The sequence below is a fragment of the Nycticebus coucang genome, chromosome 16, assembly GCF_027406575.1.
Source record: "Nycticebus coucang isolate mNycCou1 chromosome 16, mNycCou1.pri, whole genome shotgun sequence".
Lineage (NCBI taxonomy): Eukaryota > Metazoa > Chordata > Mammalia > Primates > Lorisidae > Nycticebus > Nycticebus coucang.
Window position 1 is genome coordinate 6518220 of NC_069795.1, and position 19412 is coordinate 6537631.

Consider the following 19412-nt stretch of genomic DNA (forward strand, 5'->3'; position numbering starts at 1 on the left):
TCCGCCCCGGGGGTCGACTGACCAACCCCTCGTCCGGCCGCGGCGCCGCTGCTGGCCCGACCTCCGCCCCCGGCTGCCGCGGCGCCGCCTCACAAAGGCCGGGACCGCCTCACCACGCGCAGGGATCCCGGGCCACGCGCGCTCCCTTCCCCCACTCGCCGCTGCAACCAGGGCCCAGGCCCTTGCCTAGCCGCCACATTCTCCTTCCTGCGACCCCGGAGACAGAGGAGAGGTGGGGAGAAGCTCGCTGTCCCGGGCAGGGAGCGACCGTCTGTGCCCGCGCCGCTCCCCCCGCGCCCCCGCACAGGAACTACTTTTCCGCGCCGGGGAGGGACTACTTCCTCCCCCGCGGAGGCGCAGGCCCTGGCGGCGCGCACGGCATGGCGGCGGCGGCGCGCGCCTGAGGAGAGGGGACGCCCGCCCGGTCAGGCTTCGGCGCGGCCTACACGCTTCGCTTGCCAGCTCGCCCCTCCCGCCCCGTGCCCGGCTATGGCGGAGCCCTCGTCCGCCCGACGTCCGGTGCCCCTCATCGAATCGGGTAAGATGCGCGGCCGCGCCCGCCCTGCCCCGGCGCCCCCCGGGTCCCCGGCCCGTCCCCTCCGCACCGGGTCTTGACTCGGTTTCCCCGTCTTCCCGCAGAGCTGTACTTCCTCATCGCCCGGTACCTATCGGCGGGCCCGTGTCGGAGAGCGGCCCAGGTGAGTGTGGGCCCGCGGGCGGCGGCCTCGGTTTCCCCCCTGCCGCCGGGGGTCTCGGGCGGAGGGCGGGGACGGAGCGGGCGCTCCCCGAGCCGGACCCCACCCCTGACCGCGCGTCTCTCGGCTGCAGGTGCTGGTGCAGGAGCTGGAGCAGTACCAGGTCTGTGCCCGCCCGTCCCCGCGCGCCCCCCGCGTCCCCCGCCCGACCTTGCCCGGAGGGATGCTGGCCCGCGCCCCCCACCCCCGCGCCGGAGCGGCCGTCTCTAGTGTGCGTTTCATGTCTTTCCAGCTGTTGCCGAAGAGGCTGGACTGGGAGGGCAACGAGCACAACAGGAGCTACGAGGAATTGGTGAGTATTGGACGCGTTCCTTGCCCGCGTCCCCCGCGTCCCCCGCGCCCCCGCCCCCGGCCCCGAGCCCCGCGCGCGGATCGTGCCCGGCGGCCGGAGCGTGTGCGTTGCGCCGGGGGCGGCTGGGGGGACAGCGGCCCTAATCCCCGGGAGGTGTGGCTCTGGTTTTGAGATTATTAGGTTTGTTTTGGCCGGAAACAGTCTAAGCCGGGCGACGCGGGGGCGGAGGTGGGGGCCGACGCGGGTCGGGTCGCGCGGGGGACCTGCGGTGGGGCTCGGCGTCCAGGTGCGGCTGCCCACGGGCGGGTGGTCAGCGCGGGCCGGCCAGTCAGCTGGGCCCTCCCTGCGCCTCAAACCCCCGCTGCCGGCCTTGTAACCCGGGCTCTGATTGGTCTCCTCTCTTCTGCCGGGGCCAGTTCTCCCGACCACTTGTTCCCTAGGAATAGAACCTTTGGAAGGTGGAGAAGGTTCCTGGGCTTGGTTTTTCTTTTCTTTCCCTTTTTTACCTAAAGACATAATAAAAATTCTTGCTGCTTTGTGATAACGACATTGGAATACTTTTTTTTTTCTTTCTTTCTTTTTTTTTTTTTTTTTGTAGAGACAGTTTCACTGTACCGCCCTCGGTAGAGTGCCGTGGCGTCACACGGCTCACAGCAACCTCCAACTCCTGGGCTTACGCGATTCTCTTGCCTCAGCCTCCCGAGCAGCTGGGACTACAGGCGCCCGCCACAACGCCCGGCTATTTTTTTGTTGCAGTTTGGCCGGGGCTGGGTTTGAACCCGCCACCCTCGGCATATGGGGCCGGCGCCTTTGCTGCTCTGGATGGAGCAGTACGAATTTGATTTATTTTGATGAGTTTTACGTTGATTTTGGTGTGCATAACAATATAGGCTTTAAATAGGCAGGTCTGTTTTTTTTTATTTTTATCTATTGATGTGCCTTTCACTTCTCTTTTACTTTATGAATTTGTTCAGTTAGTTGCTCTCACAATAATTTGGTTGTAGCCACAATTCCATCATTTGCAGAGATTTGTTTATCTTCATTGCCATAAAGCGCTTGAAAAGATTTTCACCAATTTGTTTATTAGGACAAAGATTTTCTTTAGTTGCTAGGCCTTATTTAGCATCTTGTGTAAAGAAAACAATCGGAAAAGAAAAAAACTTCTAAATGATTTCTTTACCAAGGTTCCTTTAAGATCTGTAAACAGAAGGTGGTAGAATTTTATTACTATTCGTGAATTAAAAAGAAGTAAACCAAGGGATTTGTTTATATGAACAATTGAGCCTGGTGAAAGTAACAAAGAGGGGCAGCACCTGTCGCTCAGTGAGTAGGGCACGGGCCCCATATACGAGGGTCGTGGGTTCCAACCAGATCCCTGCCAAACTGCAACAAAAAATAGCTAGCCCAGCGTTGTGGCGGGTGCCTGTAGTCCAGCTACTCCGGAGGCTGAGGCAAGAGAATCGCCTAAGCCCAGGAGTTGGGCGTTGCTGTGAGCTGTGATGCTATGGCACTCTATCCAGGGTGGTAAAGTGAGATCTGTCTCAAAAAACAAACAAACAAAAACAGTAACAAAGAATCTTAATATTTGTCTTCTTTGAGTTTGAAGTAAACACTGCATTTTTTTGGGTGGGGCTGATGGGTCACACCTGTCAACTCAGGACTTTGGGAAGGTGAGGCTGGAGCATCACTTGAGGCCAGGAATAGTAGAGTAGCCTGGCCAACATGAGATCCATTTCTACAAAAAACTGAAAAAGTACCCAAGTGTTGTGCACCTGCAGTCACAGCTACTTCTTAAGCCTAGGAGTTGTAGTCTGTATTGAGCTATGATCACATTACTGCCCTCTCACTTTTGCTTAAGTTGGTCTTGAATTTCTGACCTCAAGCAATCCTCCTGTCTCAGCCTCCCCAAATTCAAGCCTCCTGCCTGGTCTGTTTTTTGGCTTTTGCTATGAGAATTGCTTAAATATCTCCTTAAAAATCTATTTTATTAATGAATTCTTTGGTATATGACTTTGATTTGGCTGTGACATGCCTGATTTGGCTTGCCTGATGGGTATATTCTTCCTACTTTACTTTCTTCTTTCCATCCCAGCACTCAACAGATAATGATAAACCTGTACAGAGGAGAATTATTCTTCTGTTAGGATATATGTATAGCTTCTAGGCCTCCAAAGTTTTTTCTTTCTTTTTTTTTTTTTTTTAAGAGACAGAGTCTTATTCTGTCACCCTTGGTAGAGTGCCATGGTGTCACAGCTCACAGCAACCTCCAGCTCTTGGACATGGGTGATTTTCTTGCCTTAGCCTCCGGAGTAGCTTGGACTACAGATGCCCACAACAACGCCTGGCTATTTTTTTGTTGCAGTTTGGCAGGGCTGCGTTCAAACCTGCCACCCTCTGTATATGGGGCCTGTGCCCTACTCACTGAGCCATAGGCACCACCCTGTTCTGTTTTTTTTTGTGGGAGACTCACATTGTCACCCTTGGTAGAGTGCGCCATGGTGCCATAGTTTACAGCAACCTCAAACTTATGGGCTCAAGCGATTCTCTTGCCTCAGCCTCCCAAGTAGCTGGGACTATAGGCGCCTGCCACAATGCCCAGCTGTTTTTAGTGATGGGGTCTCGCTGTAGCGCAGGCTGGTCTCAAACAGGTGAGCTCAAGTGGTCCATCTGCCTTAGCCTTCTAGAGTGCTAGGATTATATGCATGAGCCCCTGAGCAGGACCCAACGTTTTTTCTCTGAGAAGCATTCCAAATGCAGGGGTGGTGGCTCATGCCTGTAATCCTAGCACCCTGGGAGGCCGAGGCCGATGGAGACCAGCCTGAGCAAGAGCAAGACCCCTTCTCATTTTTTTTTTTTTTTTTTTTTTGCAGTTTTTGGCTGGGGCTGGGTTTGAACCCACCACCTCTGGCATACGGGGCCAGCGCCCTACTCCATTGAGCCACAGGCGCTGCCCAAGACCCCTTCTCATAAAGAAAAAAAAAAATTGGTGGGATTACACCTGCGGTGCATCTTACAAGGGTACATGTGAAACTTAGTAAATGTAGAATATAATTGTCTTAACACAGTAACTAAGAAAATGCCAGGAAGGCTATGTTAACCAGTGTGATGAAAAGGTGTCAAACTGTTTATAAAACCAGTGTATGGTGCCCCATGATCGCATTGATGTACACAGCTATGATTTAATATTAATAAAAAAAAATAGCTGGGCATTATGGCAAGTGACTGTAGTGCCAGCTTCTGGGGAGGCTGAGGCAAGACAATCACTTGAGCCCAAGAATTTGAGGTTGCTGTAAGCTATGACACCATAGCGCTCTACTGAGGGCGATAAGGTAAGACTCTTTCAAAAAAAAAAAGCATTCCAAAGGTACACAAATGAGAATAATACATCGTATCCCTATATAGGAGTACTATTGACAAATTGACAAATTTGAATTTTGAATTATTTTACTAATTTGTTACATTTTTTTTGATTTCTACTTGATGTATATTCCTTTTTTAAAAAAATATAAACTGTTAATAGAAATCTTCAAGAAAGTTTGGCGCCTGTGGCTCAATGGCTAGGGCACTGGCCACATACACTGGAGCTGGCATGTTTGAATCCAGCCCGAGCCTGCCAAAGAACAATGACATCTACAATCAAAACATAGCTGGTTGTGGCAGGCACCCGTAGTCCCTGCTGCTTGAGAGGCTGAGGCAAGAGAATCACTTAAGCCCAAGAGTTTGAGGTTGCTGTGAGCTGTGACGTCATGTCACCGACGGTGACATAGTGAGACTCTGTCTCAAAAAAACCCAAAAAACAAATCTTTAAGAAAAGTGGCCTAATGATCTATCTACCACATACTCATTTTCTAGCATCCAGCCTCAGTAATTGTTAAAGAATATTAGTTTCCTCCTCTTCTCCAACAGTTGTTTTCAAGCAAATTCCAGGTAGTTATTCATTTCATTCGTTAATGCTGGAATATTTTAGGGCAAATTCCAGACATTTCATTTCATCTCTAAATTCTTTGGAGTGTTGCTCTAAAATACAACTGCTGCTTTTACGACCAAGTTCTAGTATTGCAGAATCAATATTTGCTTTTTGTTCTTTGGATTTACATTTAGTTTGAGTTGGTCTTCAGACAAGGTCCATGCACTGCATTGACTTTATCTAAAATCTGTTTTTATCTTGAATAATTGTTGTGTTTCTGCACTAATGATTTGCTGGAGACTGAGTTATTTGTCCTGTAGAATTTTTCACATTCTGGATTTGTTTGTTTTCTTATGTTGATTTATTCTTTCTCACTGATTCTCATCCTTGTGTTAGAATCATCTGGGGAACTTTATAAAAGGAGGATATATTAGCCATTCCCCAAACCAGTGAAATCACAGTCTGTGCAGTGGGACTGGACATCGTTCTTTTTTTTTTGGTAGAGACAGAGTCACATTTATTGCCCTACATAGAGTGCCATGGCATCACACAGCTCATAGCAACCTCCAACTCCTGGCCTTAGGTGATTCTCTTGCCTCAGCCTCCTGAGTGGCTGGGACTACAGGCGCCTGGTACAATGGCCAGTTATTTTTTGTTGCAGTTTGACTGGGGCCGGGTTTGAACCCTCCACCCTCGGTATGTGGGGCTGGTGCCCTACTCACAGAGCCACAGGCACCACCCTAGACATCAGTATTTTTAAAAAGCTGTTCAGGTGATTTTAATATTGGCATTTGCAAAGCTGCCACTTTTCTTAGATTTGGAATCATGCTCTCATTCCAGACAATATTAGGGGCTGCAAGTATTCTTGGTACTTTCGCTTCATGGAAAAATTGAGACTGGTTATCGCTTAATACCTAACCCTTTATAAGTTGTTGGGCTGTCAATTCATGGACTTTAATCTTCATGTACATAGGTGATGAAGAAGGGAAGAAGGAAATAGAACCATAGAATTCTGCATGAGAATTGGGAAGGAGTAGGTTTATAAAGGAGGGGCTTGTTTAAATAGGGGAAGGAGATTAAGAGACGATAATTAATGTGATAACATTTTTGTAGGCCAGTTTCTGTCAACAAGGAAAAAAAATCCTTAGGGAGCTCATCGTATTTAATTTTTTTTGAGTAGGCTTTTTGTGTGAGGTATGGATAGAGTTAAAGGTTATTTACATTGAAATCAGCATTTGTGGCAGCGCCTGTGGCTCAAAGGCTCAAAGGAGTAGAGCGCCAGCCCCATATACCGGAGGTGGCGGGTTCAAACCCAGCCCTGGCCAAAAACTGCAAAATTAAAAAAAAAAAAAAAAAAAAAGAGAAATCAGCATTTGTTGAAGTTGTAAGTAGTTTTCTTAAACTTTTTTTTTTTTTTTTTTTTTGTGGTTTTTGGCCGGGGCTGGGTTTGAACCCGCCACCTCCGGCATATGGGACCGGCACCCTACTCCTTGAGCCACAGGTGCCACGCAGTTTTCTTAAACTTTCAATTACAAGTCTTATTTATCAATCTAGTAATGCTTAGAGAAACAAGTATATTCGTGTTTATTTGGTTAATGTTAAATTCACAGTAGAAAATCTAATCTTAAGATATTTAATATCACTTAAATTTCTGTGGGCATTTTATATGGCAGTTTACAAATATGTTATTTTTATCTCTTCAGCAGGGTAAACTTTGACAAATATAAATATGGTCTTTCTAAGGACTGAACTCTTACAATATTTCAAAAATTTTTTTGTGATTTTTTTTATACTCTATCAAACATAAAAGTTGCTTAGTAATTACAAAACTTGTTCATATATCCAAATAAATATACCTGTGTGAGCACATTCATACCTTTTATTTATTTTTTTTTTTTTGAGACTGTCTCATTCTGTTGCCCCAAGCTAGAGTGCTGTGGATCACAGCAGTCTCAAACTCCTTGGGCTCTATTGATCCTCTTGCCTCAGCTGGGACACAGGCGTCCACCATGACGCCTAGCTAATTTTTCTATTTTTAGTAGAGATGTGAGTCTCATTCTTAGGCTGATCTTGAACTCCTGAACTCAAGCATTCTCTGCTTTCCAGAGTGTTAGCATTACAGGCATGAGCCACTGCACCCGGCCTACTTTTTCTTTTTTGTAGAGGCAGTCGCACTTTATCACCCTTGGTAGAGTGCAATAGAGTGCTGTGGCATCTCACAGCAACCTCCAACTTCTGAGCTTAGGCAATTCTCTTGCTTCAGCCTCCTGAGTAGCTGGACTATAGGCGCCCACCACAATACCCGGCTATTTTTTTATTGCAGTTTGGCTGGGGTGGGTGTTTTTTTTTTTCCTTGAGACAGAGCCTCAAGCTATCGTCCTGGGTAGAGTGCTGTGGCGTCACAGCTCACAGCAATCTCAAACTCCTGGGCTTAAGTGATTCTCTTGCCTCAGCCTCCCAAGTAGCTAGGACTACAGGCTCCCAGCACAATGCCCAGCTATTTTTTGGTTGCAGTTGTCATTGTCTTTTGTATCTGTATTGTCTGGCAGACCCGGGCCGGATTCGAACACTCCAGCTCTGGTGTATGTGGCTGGCACCTTAGCCACTTGAGCTACAGGTGCCACCCCAGGGCTGGGTTTGAACCCACCGCCCTTGGTATATGGGGCCAACGTCCTACCCATTGAGCCACAGGTGCCACCCTACTTTTTTTTTTTTTTTTTTTTAAGAGACAATGTCTCACTTGGTTGCCTTGGCTAGAGTGCCAGAGCATCAGGGTTTAAGCAGTCCTCCTGCTTCAGCCTCCTGAGTAGCTGGGACTATAGGTACTGGCCCCAAGGCCCAGTTAATTTTTGTATTTTTTTTTTTTTTTTTTTTTTTTTTTTGCAGTTTTTGGCCGGGGCTGGGTTTGAACGCGCCACCTCCAGCATATGGGGCCGGTGCACTACTCCGTTGAGCCATAGGCGTCACCCTAATTTTTGTATTTTTGATAGAGGTGGTTCAAGGGCAGTGCCCATGGCTCAGTGTCTCTTTCTTGCTCAGACTGGTCTCTAACTCCTAAGCTCAAGCAATCCTCAGGTCTCAGCCTCCCTCTGTGTATGGGGCTGGCGCCCTCCTCCCTGAGCCACAGGTGCCACCCATATTACTATTTAATTTTTACTGTGAGACTGATGACTTTTCATCTTAAGAGTAGCTAATTTTTATCCTCTGTGCATTCTGTATTTTTTTTTTTTCTGGAGACAGAGTCTTACTCTGTATTTTCTTTTTTTTTTTTTTTTTTTTTTTTTGTAGAGACAGTCTTACTCTGTTGCTCTTGGTAGAGTGCTGTGGCGTCACACAAGTCAAGTAACCTCCAACTCCTGGGCCCAGGCCATTCTTCCTATCTCAGCCTCCCGAGTAGCTGGGACTACACGCGCCGGCCACAATACCTGGCCATTTTTTTGTTGTGGTTTGGCAGGGGCCACGTCTGAACCTGCCACCTTCAGTATATGGGGCCACTGCCCTACCCACTGAGCCACAGGTGCCGCCCACATTCTGTATTTTCTATTTGGAGAAATTCTTTTTGTCCAAATCTTTTATATCTGTCTGATTGTCAAAAAAACTTCTCTGTTGACAGATAGGCTTGTTGTATTACCTCAAAACTTAAAATTAATCATAATAACTAGGAGTTCTTGATCTTCCTGAATAGTGGAAGTCTTTATGAAATCTATTAGGTTACAGAAAAGTGATTTTCTCCTTATAGAAGCCATCTTGCTATTTTCCTCATTTGGTTTTGGTTTATTTAAATATTGAAACTTTTTAGATAATTTCGGTCAATTATAATTATTTCTAGTTTTTTTTCTTTTTCTTTTTTTTTTTTTTTTGTAGAGACAGAGTCTCACTTTATGGCCCTCTGTAGAGTGCCGTGGCCTCACACAGCTCACAGCAACCTCCAACTCCTGGGCTTAAGTGATTCTCTTGCCTCAGCCTCCCGAGCAGCTGGGACTGTAGGCGCCCGCCACAACGCCCGGCTATTTTTTGGTTGCAGTTTGGCCGGGGCCGGGTTTGAACCCGCCACCCTTGGTATATGGGGCCGGCGCCTTACCGACTGAGCCACAGGTGCCGCCCATCTTTTTTTTTTTTTTTTTTTTCCTAAAGACAGAACTCACTTTATTGCCCTTGGTAGAGTGCTGTGGCCTCACACAGCTCACAGCAACCTCCAACTCCTGGGCTTACGTGATTCTCTTGCCTCAGCCTCCCAAGTAGCTGAGACTATAGGCGCCTGCCACAACGCCTGGCTATTTTTTTTTGTTGCAATTTGACCGGGGCCGGGTTTGAACCCGCCACCCTTGGTATATGGGGCTGGCACCCTACCCACTGAGCCACAGGCACTGCCCTTTTTTTTTTTTTTTTTTCAGCCAGAGTCTCAAGTGGTCGCCTTGGGTAGAGTGCCGGGGTGTCATAGTTTACAGCAACCTCAAATTCATGGGCGTAAGCGATTTTCTTACTTCACCCACGTAACTGGGACTATTGGTGCCAACCACAACGCTAGCTATTTTTGTTGTTCTTGCAGTTGTCATTGTTGTCTGGCTGGCCTGCGCTGGGTTTGAATCTGCCAGCCTTGGTGCATGTAGCTGGCACCCTATCCACTGAGCTACTGGTGCTGCCCAATTAATATAATTAATGATGAGTTTTTATTTATTTATTTTTTTGAGACAGAGCACCCACCACAGTGCCTAGCTATTTTTGTTGTTTTATGTGGCCAGCGCCCTACCCACTGAGCTACAGGCACCACCCATTAATGATGATTTTTGCTTTGAGATTTTTATTTTTGATGAGTTGGTAGGTTTGTGACTTTTCTTGCTATGTTGGAATTACTTTTCCTCATTTCTTTCTCTGCCTTCCAAAACTGACTATGCTTAGCTGATTATCTATAGATAAAGTTGTTAAACTTCTACATATTGACACTGTAAAGTATAGAGTATTGATACTAAGAAATTTGGGCTGAGCATGGTAGTTCATAACCAATCCTAGCACTTTGGGAGGCTGAAGTGGGAAGATTGCTTGAGCCTAAGAGTTGGACACCAGCCTGAGCAAGAGACTCCCCCAAATTCTCATGTCTCTACTGGGGAAAAAATTTAGAAAAATTAGCTGAGTGTGGTCGTGTGCATCTGTAATCATAGTCCTAGTTACTTGGAAGGCTTAGGCAGGAGGATTGTTTGAAGTGTGATGATGCTACTGCATTCTAGCCTGGGTGACAAAGTGAGACTCTGTCTCAAAAAACAATGAGAACAACAAAAAATAAAAAAATATTTTTTTCTTTTTTTTTTTTTTTTAGAGACAGAAGTCGCACTTTGTTGCCCTTAGTAGAGTGCTGTGTCATCATAGCTCAGTGCAACCTCCAACTCTTGTGCTTAAGCAGTTCTTTTGCCTCAGCCTCCCGAATAGCTAGGACTACAGGCGCCTGTCACAATGCCCGGCTATTTTTTAGTTGCAGTTTGGCCAGGATGGGTTCGAACCTGCCACCCTCGGCAGGCGCCCTACTCACTGAGCCACAGATACCGCCCAAAAACCAAAGACATTTTTTTTGAGACATTGTCTCCAGCTGTCATCCTGGGTAGAGTGCTGTGGCGTCATAGTTCACAGCAACCTCCAACTCTTGGGTTCAAATGATCCTCTTGCCTCAGTTTTTCTAGTTTTTTAGTAGAGACAGGGTCTCACTTTTGCTCAGGCTGATCTTGAACCTGTGAGCTCAGGCAATCTCCACCCGCCTTGGTCTCCCAGAGTGCTAGTATTATAGGCGTGAGCACATACCCAGCTAAAAATAAAGAAATTTTTGAGTATTATCTCAGTACTTTTTAGCAATGGAATCTTAACTGTGTTGGCTGTGCTCAAACTCTTGGGTTCAAGCAGTCCTATTTTCTCAGCCTCCCAAGTAGCTAGGCCCAGCTGCCCTCAGTTTTGATTTGCCTTCTGACTTTTATGTTGGAATGTCTGTGAAATACAAGTCAGATTGAAAAGTTGAAGATATTTTTATCTAGTCTTTTCTGTCACCAGAACTTAACGTAATCTTTATATTGATCCAGGCTTATTTTACATTTCGATTCATTATTAAGAAGAGAAAATGAAGTCTGTGATTGTGTGTTTTCAGAGTTCCTTTGGAGCTGTGTTTCTTTGAGAGTTTGAAAATGTGGGACGTTGTTGGTATCACAGTGCCTTGGGCATTAGCAGATGGGAGCTAGGGATCCTGTCTTAGTCTGTTTGTGTTGCTATGTGTATATTTTTTTCTTTTTAAAATAAAACAGCTTCAGAAGGTAAGTTTGTGTTGTTGTAAAGGAATAACTGAAGCAGGGTAATTTATAAAGGAAAAGGTTTATTTGGCTCAGGGTTCTGTAAGATTGTATAAGAAGCATGGCTTCTGGTGAGGGCTTCAGGCTGCTTCCACTCAGGGTGGAAGGGAAAGTGGAGCCAGCCTATGCAGAGATCATGGGAGGGGGAAGGAGGTGCCAGTCTTTCTTTATTTCTTTTTTCTTTTTTTTTTTTAAGACAGTCTTACTTTGTCACCCTTGGTAGAGTGCTATGGTGTCATAGCTCACAGCAACCTCCAACTCTTGGGCTCAAGTGATTCTCTTGTCTCAGCCTCTTGAGTAGCTGGGACTATAAGTGCCCACCACAACGCCAGCTATTTTTAGAGATGAGGTCTCTTTCTTGCTCAGGCTAGTCTGAACCTGTGAGCTCAGGCAATTCTTCTGCCTTGGCCTCCCAGAGTGCTAGGATCACAGGTATGAGCCACAGCATACCCGGCCTAGTACCAGTTCTTTTTAATAACCAGCTCTTACAGAAACTAATAGAGCAAGAACTCAACATGGTGAGGACTGTACCAAGCGATTCGTGACTCAAACATCTCCCATTAGGCTTTACCTTCAACATTGGGGATCAGGTGGTGCTCGTAGCTCAGTGGGTAGGGCGCTGGCCACATACACCAAGGCTGGTGAGTTTGAACCTGGACCTGGCCAGCTAAAACAACAATGGCAATCGCAACAAAAAAATAGCTGGACGTTGTGGTGGGCGCCTGTAGTCCCAGCTACTTGGGAGGCTGAGGCAAGAGAATCACTTAAGCCCAAGAGTTTGAGGTTGCTGTGAGCTGTGATGCCATGACACTCTATCCAGGGTGACAGCTTGGGACTCTGTCTCAAAAAAACAAACAAACAAAAAAAAACAGGCAGCGTCCATGGCTCCGTGGGTAGGGCGCTAGCCCCATATACGTAGGGTGGTGGGTTCAAACCTGGCCCCCGCCAAATTGCAACAAAAAAATAGACGTTGTGGAGGGCGCCTGTAGTCTCAGCTACTCGGGAGTTGCCTAAGCCCAGGAGTTGGAGGTTGCTGTGAACTGTGTGAGGCCACGGCACTCTACCGAGGGCGATAAAGTGAGACTCTGTCTCTCTAAAACAAACAAACAAACAAAAGCATTGGGGATCAAATTTCAATATGGAATTTGGTGGGGTCAAATATCCAGACCATATCAGTTACTGTATGTCCTGAATGTGCTGGAGAGTACTGCATAGTGATGATTATCATTCCTTAAATGCTGGAATCATTATGCTTGAGATGCCCTGGGTTTGCTGCTTTAAAATTTATTGCAGATATATCGGGCTAGGCAAGGTGGCTCACGCCTGTGGTGCTAGTACTCTGGGAGGCTGAGGCGGATGGATTGCCTGACCTCACAGGTTCCGGACCAACCTGAGCCAGAGTGAGACCTTGTCTCCTAAAAAAAAAAAAAAAAAAAAAAAAATAGCTGGGCATTAGGCGGATGCCTGTGGTCCCAGCTACTCAGGAGGCTGAGGCAAGAGAATCGCTTGAGCCCAAGAGTTTGAGGTTGCTGTGAACTCTGATGCTATAGCATTCTACCAAGGGCCACAAAGTGAAACACTGAAATAAAAAAAAAAAAAGTTTGTAAGAGATATATTCAAAAAAGGTAATGGTGGGCATTTTGATGAATTACATTTACAGGGTTACCTGTTGCATTTTTTTTTTTTTTGAGACAGAGTCTCGCTATGTTGCCCTCAATAGAGTCCTGTGGCGTCACAGCTCACAGCAACCTCAAACTCTTGGGCTCAAGCGATTCTCTTGTAATTAAAATGAAAATAAAATGCACATACAGTAGAACCTTCATAATTGACCAGCCCCCTGCACTGACCAGCTGTGAGCTGTGACGCTACGGCATTCTACTGAGGGTGACACAGTGAGACTTTGTCTCAAACAAACAAACCGGAATTGTTAGTTTTGATAAAGTCCAGTTTATCAATTTGTTCTTTTGTGGATTGTGCTTTTGATGTCATATTAGGAATTTTTCTCTAACCTGGAGTCATAAAGTTTTTCTCCAGTATTTTGTTTAAGAAATTTTATGATTTTAGGTTATGTGCGATTCATCATGAGATAATTTTTGTTTATGCTGGGAGGTATGAATCAATATTTTTTATATGGCAAGTGGATGTCCAGTTGGTCCAGAATCATTTGTTGAAAAGACTATCTTTTCTTCACTAAATTGCCTTTTCACCTTTGTCAAAAATCATTTGTCTGTGTATGTGTAGGACTGCTTCTGGAGACTTTGTTTCATTGATCTCTTTGTGTTTATTCCAATACCATGCTGTTTTGATTACTATGGCTTTATAATATTTCTTTCGGATTCTACTTACCATATAAACTATAGCTTCATAGTAAGTCTAACATCAGATATTGTTAGCTTTGCAACTTTGTTCTTTTCAAAGCTGCTTTGGCTTTTCTAGGTCATTTACAGATGCATTTTAGAATGAAATTATCAGTTTCTTTCTTTTTTTTTTTTCCAGTTTTTGGCCGGGGCTGGGTTTGAACCCGCCACCTCCGACATATGGGGCCGGTACCCTACTCCTTTGAGCCACAGGCACTGCCCAAATTATCAGTTTCTACAGAAATTCTGTTTGGAGGTTTGATTGGTCTGGGCTTGAATCTATAGGTTAACTTATTGTTACATTGAAGTCTTTAATTTGTAGCATATTTTATAGTTTTCAGTGTATATGCTACATTTTGTCAGATTTATCCCTAAGTATTTTTTCGATATTATTGTAAACAGTGTTGTTATTAAAACTTGCTCTCCAATTAGGTCTTGTCCAATAAGCATGTGGCTCCTGATCATCTGTTGCAAATCTGCCAGCGCATCGGCCCTATGTTGGATAAAGAAATTCCACCCAGTATTTCAAGAGTCACTTCTTTACTTGGTGCAGGAAGGCAGTCTTTGCTACGTACAGCACAAGGTACCTTAATTTGAAGAAGTGTTCTGCTTTGTATTAATAGCTTAATAATTATACTTGTGAAGTAATGTAAGCATTGTGGAAGAAAGGTGATATGTAACTATAATCATGCTGTGGACTATAAAATTCTCTTCGTTTAGCATAGAACATTGAATTTTATTGCATAAATGTTTAACGGGTCCTTCTACATTTAAAAAAATTGATAAAGACATAGATGTTAAGCTAAAAAGCTTGAATTTATTGAGATGTGTTTGAGGTTTTATCAATGTGAGTTCCTAATTTTCCATTTTGTAGCTCACTCATAACTTCATTGAATGTAATTGTATGTGTCTAATAAACTTCAAATGCTAGAAGTATTTCATTTGATATTTAGATTCTAAAAGCCCTTTGTTCTAAAGGGAATGATTTTCTAAATTTGGTAGCAGCTTGAAAACAAGCACCAAAAATGTAAAAATTGCATGATTCTTTTATTCACTAATCTAATTTTTTGGCAAAGTTATGTGCTAGCAAAATGTTGGAATTGCAATTATCTGTTAGCTTGGTATAAAAGACTTAGGCTAAGTATATGTATGTGATAATGATCTGTGTATACATGTGGCTAAACTGCTAATGGGTAAGATTGTTGGTTCTTCTGATCCTGAGCATACATCAAGTTCATCCCATGATTATTTTTTGTTAAGAGCTATTGCTGATGTGATGCTACCTCTTAGATGCACCACCAGTATAAAGCTTAATTGAGAAAGAGCAACTCTCCCTTTTGGTCCCTGCCAGACTGGTTTGTCAGATTTATTTGTTGCTTAGTGCTCTACAGTTACACCACACTGGCTCTAATCAGGAAACTTTATATTCTAACTTCTTCTGTGTTCCTATTCACTTTGTAATTATTCTATTTTAGGTGGGTATATAGTAGTTCTTGGGTAGCCTGTTTTCTTTTGTTCTCTTGTGTCAAGCTCAATGTCATTTTGTGATGAGCACTGCTTTAGAACTGGCAGACCTTAGAAGAGATTTCAGCAAGCTGCTCTAGGGTAGGGGCCATATTTCTCTGCTTTGTACTAGTGCCACAAGAGGATACCTTGTAACTGCTCTTTGGTCATGATAGTGATAATAATCCATTCATGTAAAGCGCAATATACCTGTTAGCTTGAGGCACCCGAGGCTCAGTAGAGGTGATGCCTTCCCTCCCTTCTCTTTCAGGTATGGAGAATCTGATTTCTAGCATAGCATGATTGTTTATAGCCCGTGTTCTGCTGCTATCTCCTGTAGAGGAGGGCAGACAAGTTTTTCTTAGTGCTTTTGCTGGGTAGGTCAAGGAGGGATGGGACTTTAGCATTAGTGTTCAAACTCAGATCCTACATATGTCCCTTTCTGTAAAGGATTATTAGTTATCTATGATCCTAAAATAAAGGGAAAGTTATTTATTTTTAATTTGTCAATACTTCCTAAGGGGACTAAACTCATGGCAGTATTGGTCAAATTAATTTTGGAACCAAATAAGTTAAATTATTTATGTGAAGATTTTTTTTTATAAATCAAAGAAATTAAATTTTTCCTTATAAAAGTTTCCATTTTTGCAAAGTTGGATCAGTTGTGGGACCTTTTATCTTTAATATTGTATGGTATAATTCTACACTGAAAAATAAAGACTCATTTGGCATTAAATGGGACTTGGAGTGAAAAGATCTGGTTTTGTGGTCCATCTTTACCAATCATTTGCTGTGGATCTCTTTAAAGGTCCAGGAACCTATGAGCCTCAGTTACCTCACTTGTAAATTGACAAAAATACCTACCTCACAGGGTTGTTGTGAGGATTCAATCGAGAATAATGTATGTTGAAAGCACTTTGTGAATTGTAAAGTGCTACAAAAATGTTAGTTGTTGTTGCTGCTGTATCTGAGATGTCTTAAATTTTTTTTTCTTCAGAAATAGTTAATAAACCTTGAGGGCTTTTCTGTTAAAAGTATATTAGTTGGTAAAACTTTGAATAAACAGTTTATTACAATATACGTAAGTATTCTATAAAATCTTTCTTGGGGTTAACTTTCAAGATTTTATGTGTATCTAAAATTCATTTTAAAGACTGCAGGCACACAGTTTGGAAGGGCTCTGCCTTTGCTGCTCTTCATAGAGGAAGACCTCCTGAAATGCCAGTGAATTATGGTTCCCCACCAAATCTTGGTAAGTGAGGTTGGCCTTTGAGATGCCCAAAACCATTCTTTTAATTTTTTGACAAACTTCATAGATGCTGTATCACATTTTAAAAGGAAATACTGGTAATGATGTTTGGGTAGTAAATAAGTATCAAATTTCAAAGTAAAAAAAAATTAGTGTAAATTTAATGAAAAACAATCTTACTGTAGTAAGAAGTCAGTACTACTGGATATAGTGGAATAGATTTGAGAGAAACTTGTGTCCTCAGGGTTTCTGTAACCCTCTGGAAATCGTTTTGGAGTGTTTCTTAGTTTTTTTACATATCGACGCCCCCTTAACCATTGTCATTGTTTTTATTTCCTAGTGGAGATACATCGAGGAAAACAACTCACAGGGTGTTCCACTTTTAGCACAGCATTTCCAGGAACTATGTATCAGCATATAAAAATGCACAGAAGGATTCTCGGACATCTGTCTGCTGTTTACTGTGTAGCATTTGATAGGACAGGACATAGAATCTTTACAGTGAGTTAACATTTTAAACTCAATTTGATGTCATCTGAAGCACTTTGGTGTGCTTCAGATTAATCTAGGAAATCTTATAAAACATGTAGACTGGTTCCCATCTTTGGAGATTGTGACTCAGTGGGTCTGGTGTGGGATCCATGAATTTTTATTTATAATAAGTACTTTAGGTGGTTCAGCTGCAGATAGGAGTGTGTGGTGTTTTGAAAGACATTGATTTACATGATGGTTCTTCAGCATGATCATTAAGGATGCTTAAAAATATACATAAACTAATATTTCCTCTCTAGCACATTCTAGACTTACCAAATTCGAGTAATTTATTATTAATCTAAATTTGTATTAACTACAAACCCCAAAGAATAAGAAACCCCACAAACCCAAAACTGTACAGGTGTTTAATGTTCATATTGATTAATCACTGATCAGGAAAATGGATTGATTATAAAATAACCTTTCAGTGTTCAAATAATTATTACAAGGCTGTATGAAACTATTTGTTTAGTTGACCATTTTAATGTTACAAGAAAAAATTAGGATGGGTGAGAATTTTAACTTTTATTTTGTAGTTGTGAGATTCAGAGGATACTGAAATATTTGTTGAATGAGTGGATGCTGGCTAGTAGTGTAAATTTGAGACTGTTACTGGGTTATTTAAAATGAGGGTGCTATTCCACTATTTTTTTTTTTTTTACTGTTTTTGGGATTGCCATTTGGTCTTGTTCCTTGGTCTGTGAAATACTCAACACTCAAGTTATTTAGCTTTCTTTTTTTTTTTTTTTTTTTTTTTTGAGACAGTCTCAAGCTGTTGCCCTGGGTAGAGTGCCACGGCATCACAGCTCAAAGCAGCCTCAAACTTTTGGGCTTAAGCGATTCTTTTGCCTTAGCCTTCTAAGTAGTTGGGACTACTGGTGCCACCACAATGCCTGGCTACTCTTTTTTTTTTGGTTGCAGTTGTCATTGTTGTTTTAGCTGGTCTGGGCCGGGTTTGAACCCTTCCAGCCTTAGTGTATGTGGCTGGCGCCCTACCCACTGAGCTACGGGCGCTGCCCTAGTTATTTAGCTTTCTTTTTTTTTTTTTTTTGTAGAGACAGAGTCTCACTATACCGCCCTCGGGTAGAGTGCCGTGGCGTCACACGGCTCACAGCAACCTCTAACTCTTAACTCTTGGGCTTAAGCGATTCTCTTGCCTCAGCCTCCCAAGCAGCTGGGACTACAGGCGCCCGCCACAGCGCCCGGCTATTTTTTTTTTTTTTGTTGTTGTTGCAGTTTGGCCGGGGCTGGGTTTGAACCCGCCACCCTCGGCATATGGGGCCGGCGCCCTACTCACTGAGCCACAGGCGCCGCCCGTTATTTAGCTTTCTATGAGCTAAATTAACATTTAAGTATTGTTTTTTTTTTTTGTTTGAGACAGAGTCTCACCCCATCGCCCTTAGTAGAGTGCTGTGGCGTCATAGCTCACAGCGACCTCCAGCTCCTGGGCTTAGGTGATTCTCCTGCCTCAGCCTCCCAAGTACCTGGGACTACAGGTGCCCACCACAATGCCTGGCTATTTTTTTTGTTGCAGTTTGGGCCGGGTTCAAACCCACTACCTTTGGTATATGGGGCTGGCACCCTACTCACTGAGCCACAGGCGCTGCCCCAACATTTAAGTATTGTTAATTGATGTGGATGAACCATGAATTTTAGTTGAACTTACTACTTGGTAGAGAATTTTGGGGAAAGCAGTATTTGTAATGTTGGTCTGATGCTTAGAAATGATAACTTGATAGTATCTTTATGTAGATTTCTTTGCTTTGTAGAAAAAGACTATTCCATAAGCGTTCTGATTATGAATCATAAATTACTGTGCAATTACAGAGTACAATCGGAAAGAGTAGCAGTTATTAGATACTTCATTTAAGTGGCATATAAAAGGTCTTCTTTTAAGTGATTTAAAAGACTTGGTATACTAACATTTAATTTGGGGTATATTTTTTCTTAGGGTTCAGATGACTGTTTAGTAAAGATTTGGTCAACACATAATGGCCGCCTGTTATCTACGTTAAGAGGTCATTCTGCAGAAATTTCAGACATGGCAGTAAACTATGAGAATACAATGATTGCTGCAGGTAGCTGTGATAAAATTATTAGAGTGTGGTGCTTGAGAACTTGTGCTCCAGTTGCTGTGCTCCAAGGACACACGGGATCAATTACATCTTTACAGGTAAATTTCTACTTCAGTGGGCACACTTGCATATTACTGTCTTTTCCTTTAAAACTCTTTCTTTTTGGAATTGAGAAATAATAAGATGCTTGGTAATTATATGATCTATTTTAAGTTTAGGTGATCAAGAGAAAATATAATTATATTTCTACATATCATGGAAGGGTAATAAAAATCTCATGTAGTAAGGCTTTAATGAAGGCTTGTTCTTTTAGGTTTATGTTTGAATGGGGTATTAATTATAAACTGGTGATAGATTATTTTTCTACTTTAAAATTTGTGGATTTTGCCACAGGAGCATGTACATACGGAAAAA

General features: G+C 43.3%; 1 protein-coding gene across 2 annotated transcripts in view; it reads left to right on the top strand.

Annotated features, from left to right (window-relative positions):
• The first annotated feature begins 362 nt into the window (after positions 1-362).
• BRWD1 (bromodomain and WD repeat domain containing 1) overlaps positions 363-19412 on the top strand; it is a 127646-nt gene continuing 108596 nt past the window's right edge. For both annotated transcript variants that reach the window (XM_053564255.1, XM_053564256.1), the window contains exons 1-8: positions 363-538; positions 640-698; positions 829-858; positions 988-1047; positions 14070-14220; positions 16294-16392; positions 16730-16890; positions 18875-19096. In XM_053564255.1, coding sequence (XP_053420230.1) covers positions 490-538; positions 640-698; positions 829-858; positions 988-1047; positions 14070-14220; positions 16294-16392; positions 16730-16890; positions 18875-19096 — 831 coding nt within the window. In that variant the 5' untranslated portion in view covers positions 363-489. The remainder of the gene's footprint in view (positions 539-639; positions 699-828; positions 859-987; positions 1048-14069; positions 14221-16293; positions 16393-16729; positions 16891-18874; positions 19097-19412) is intronic.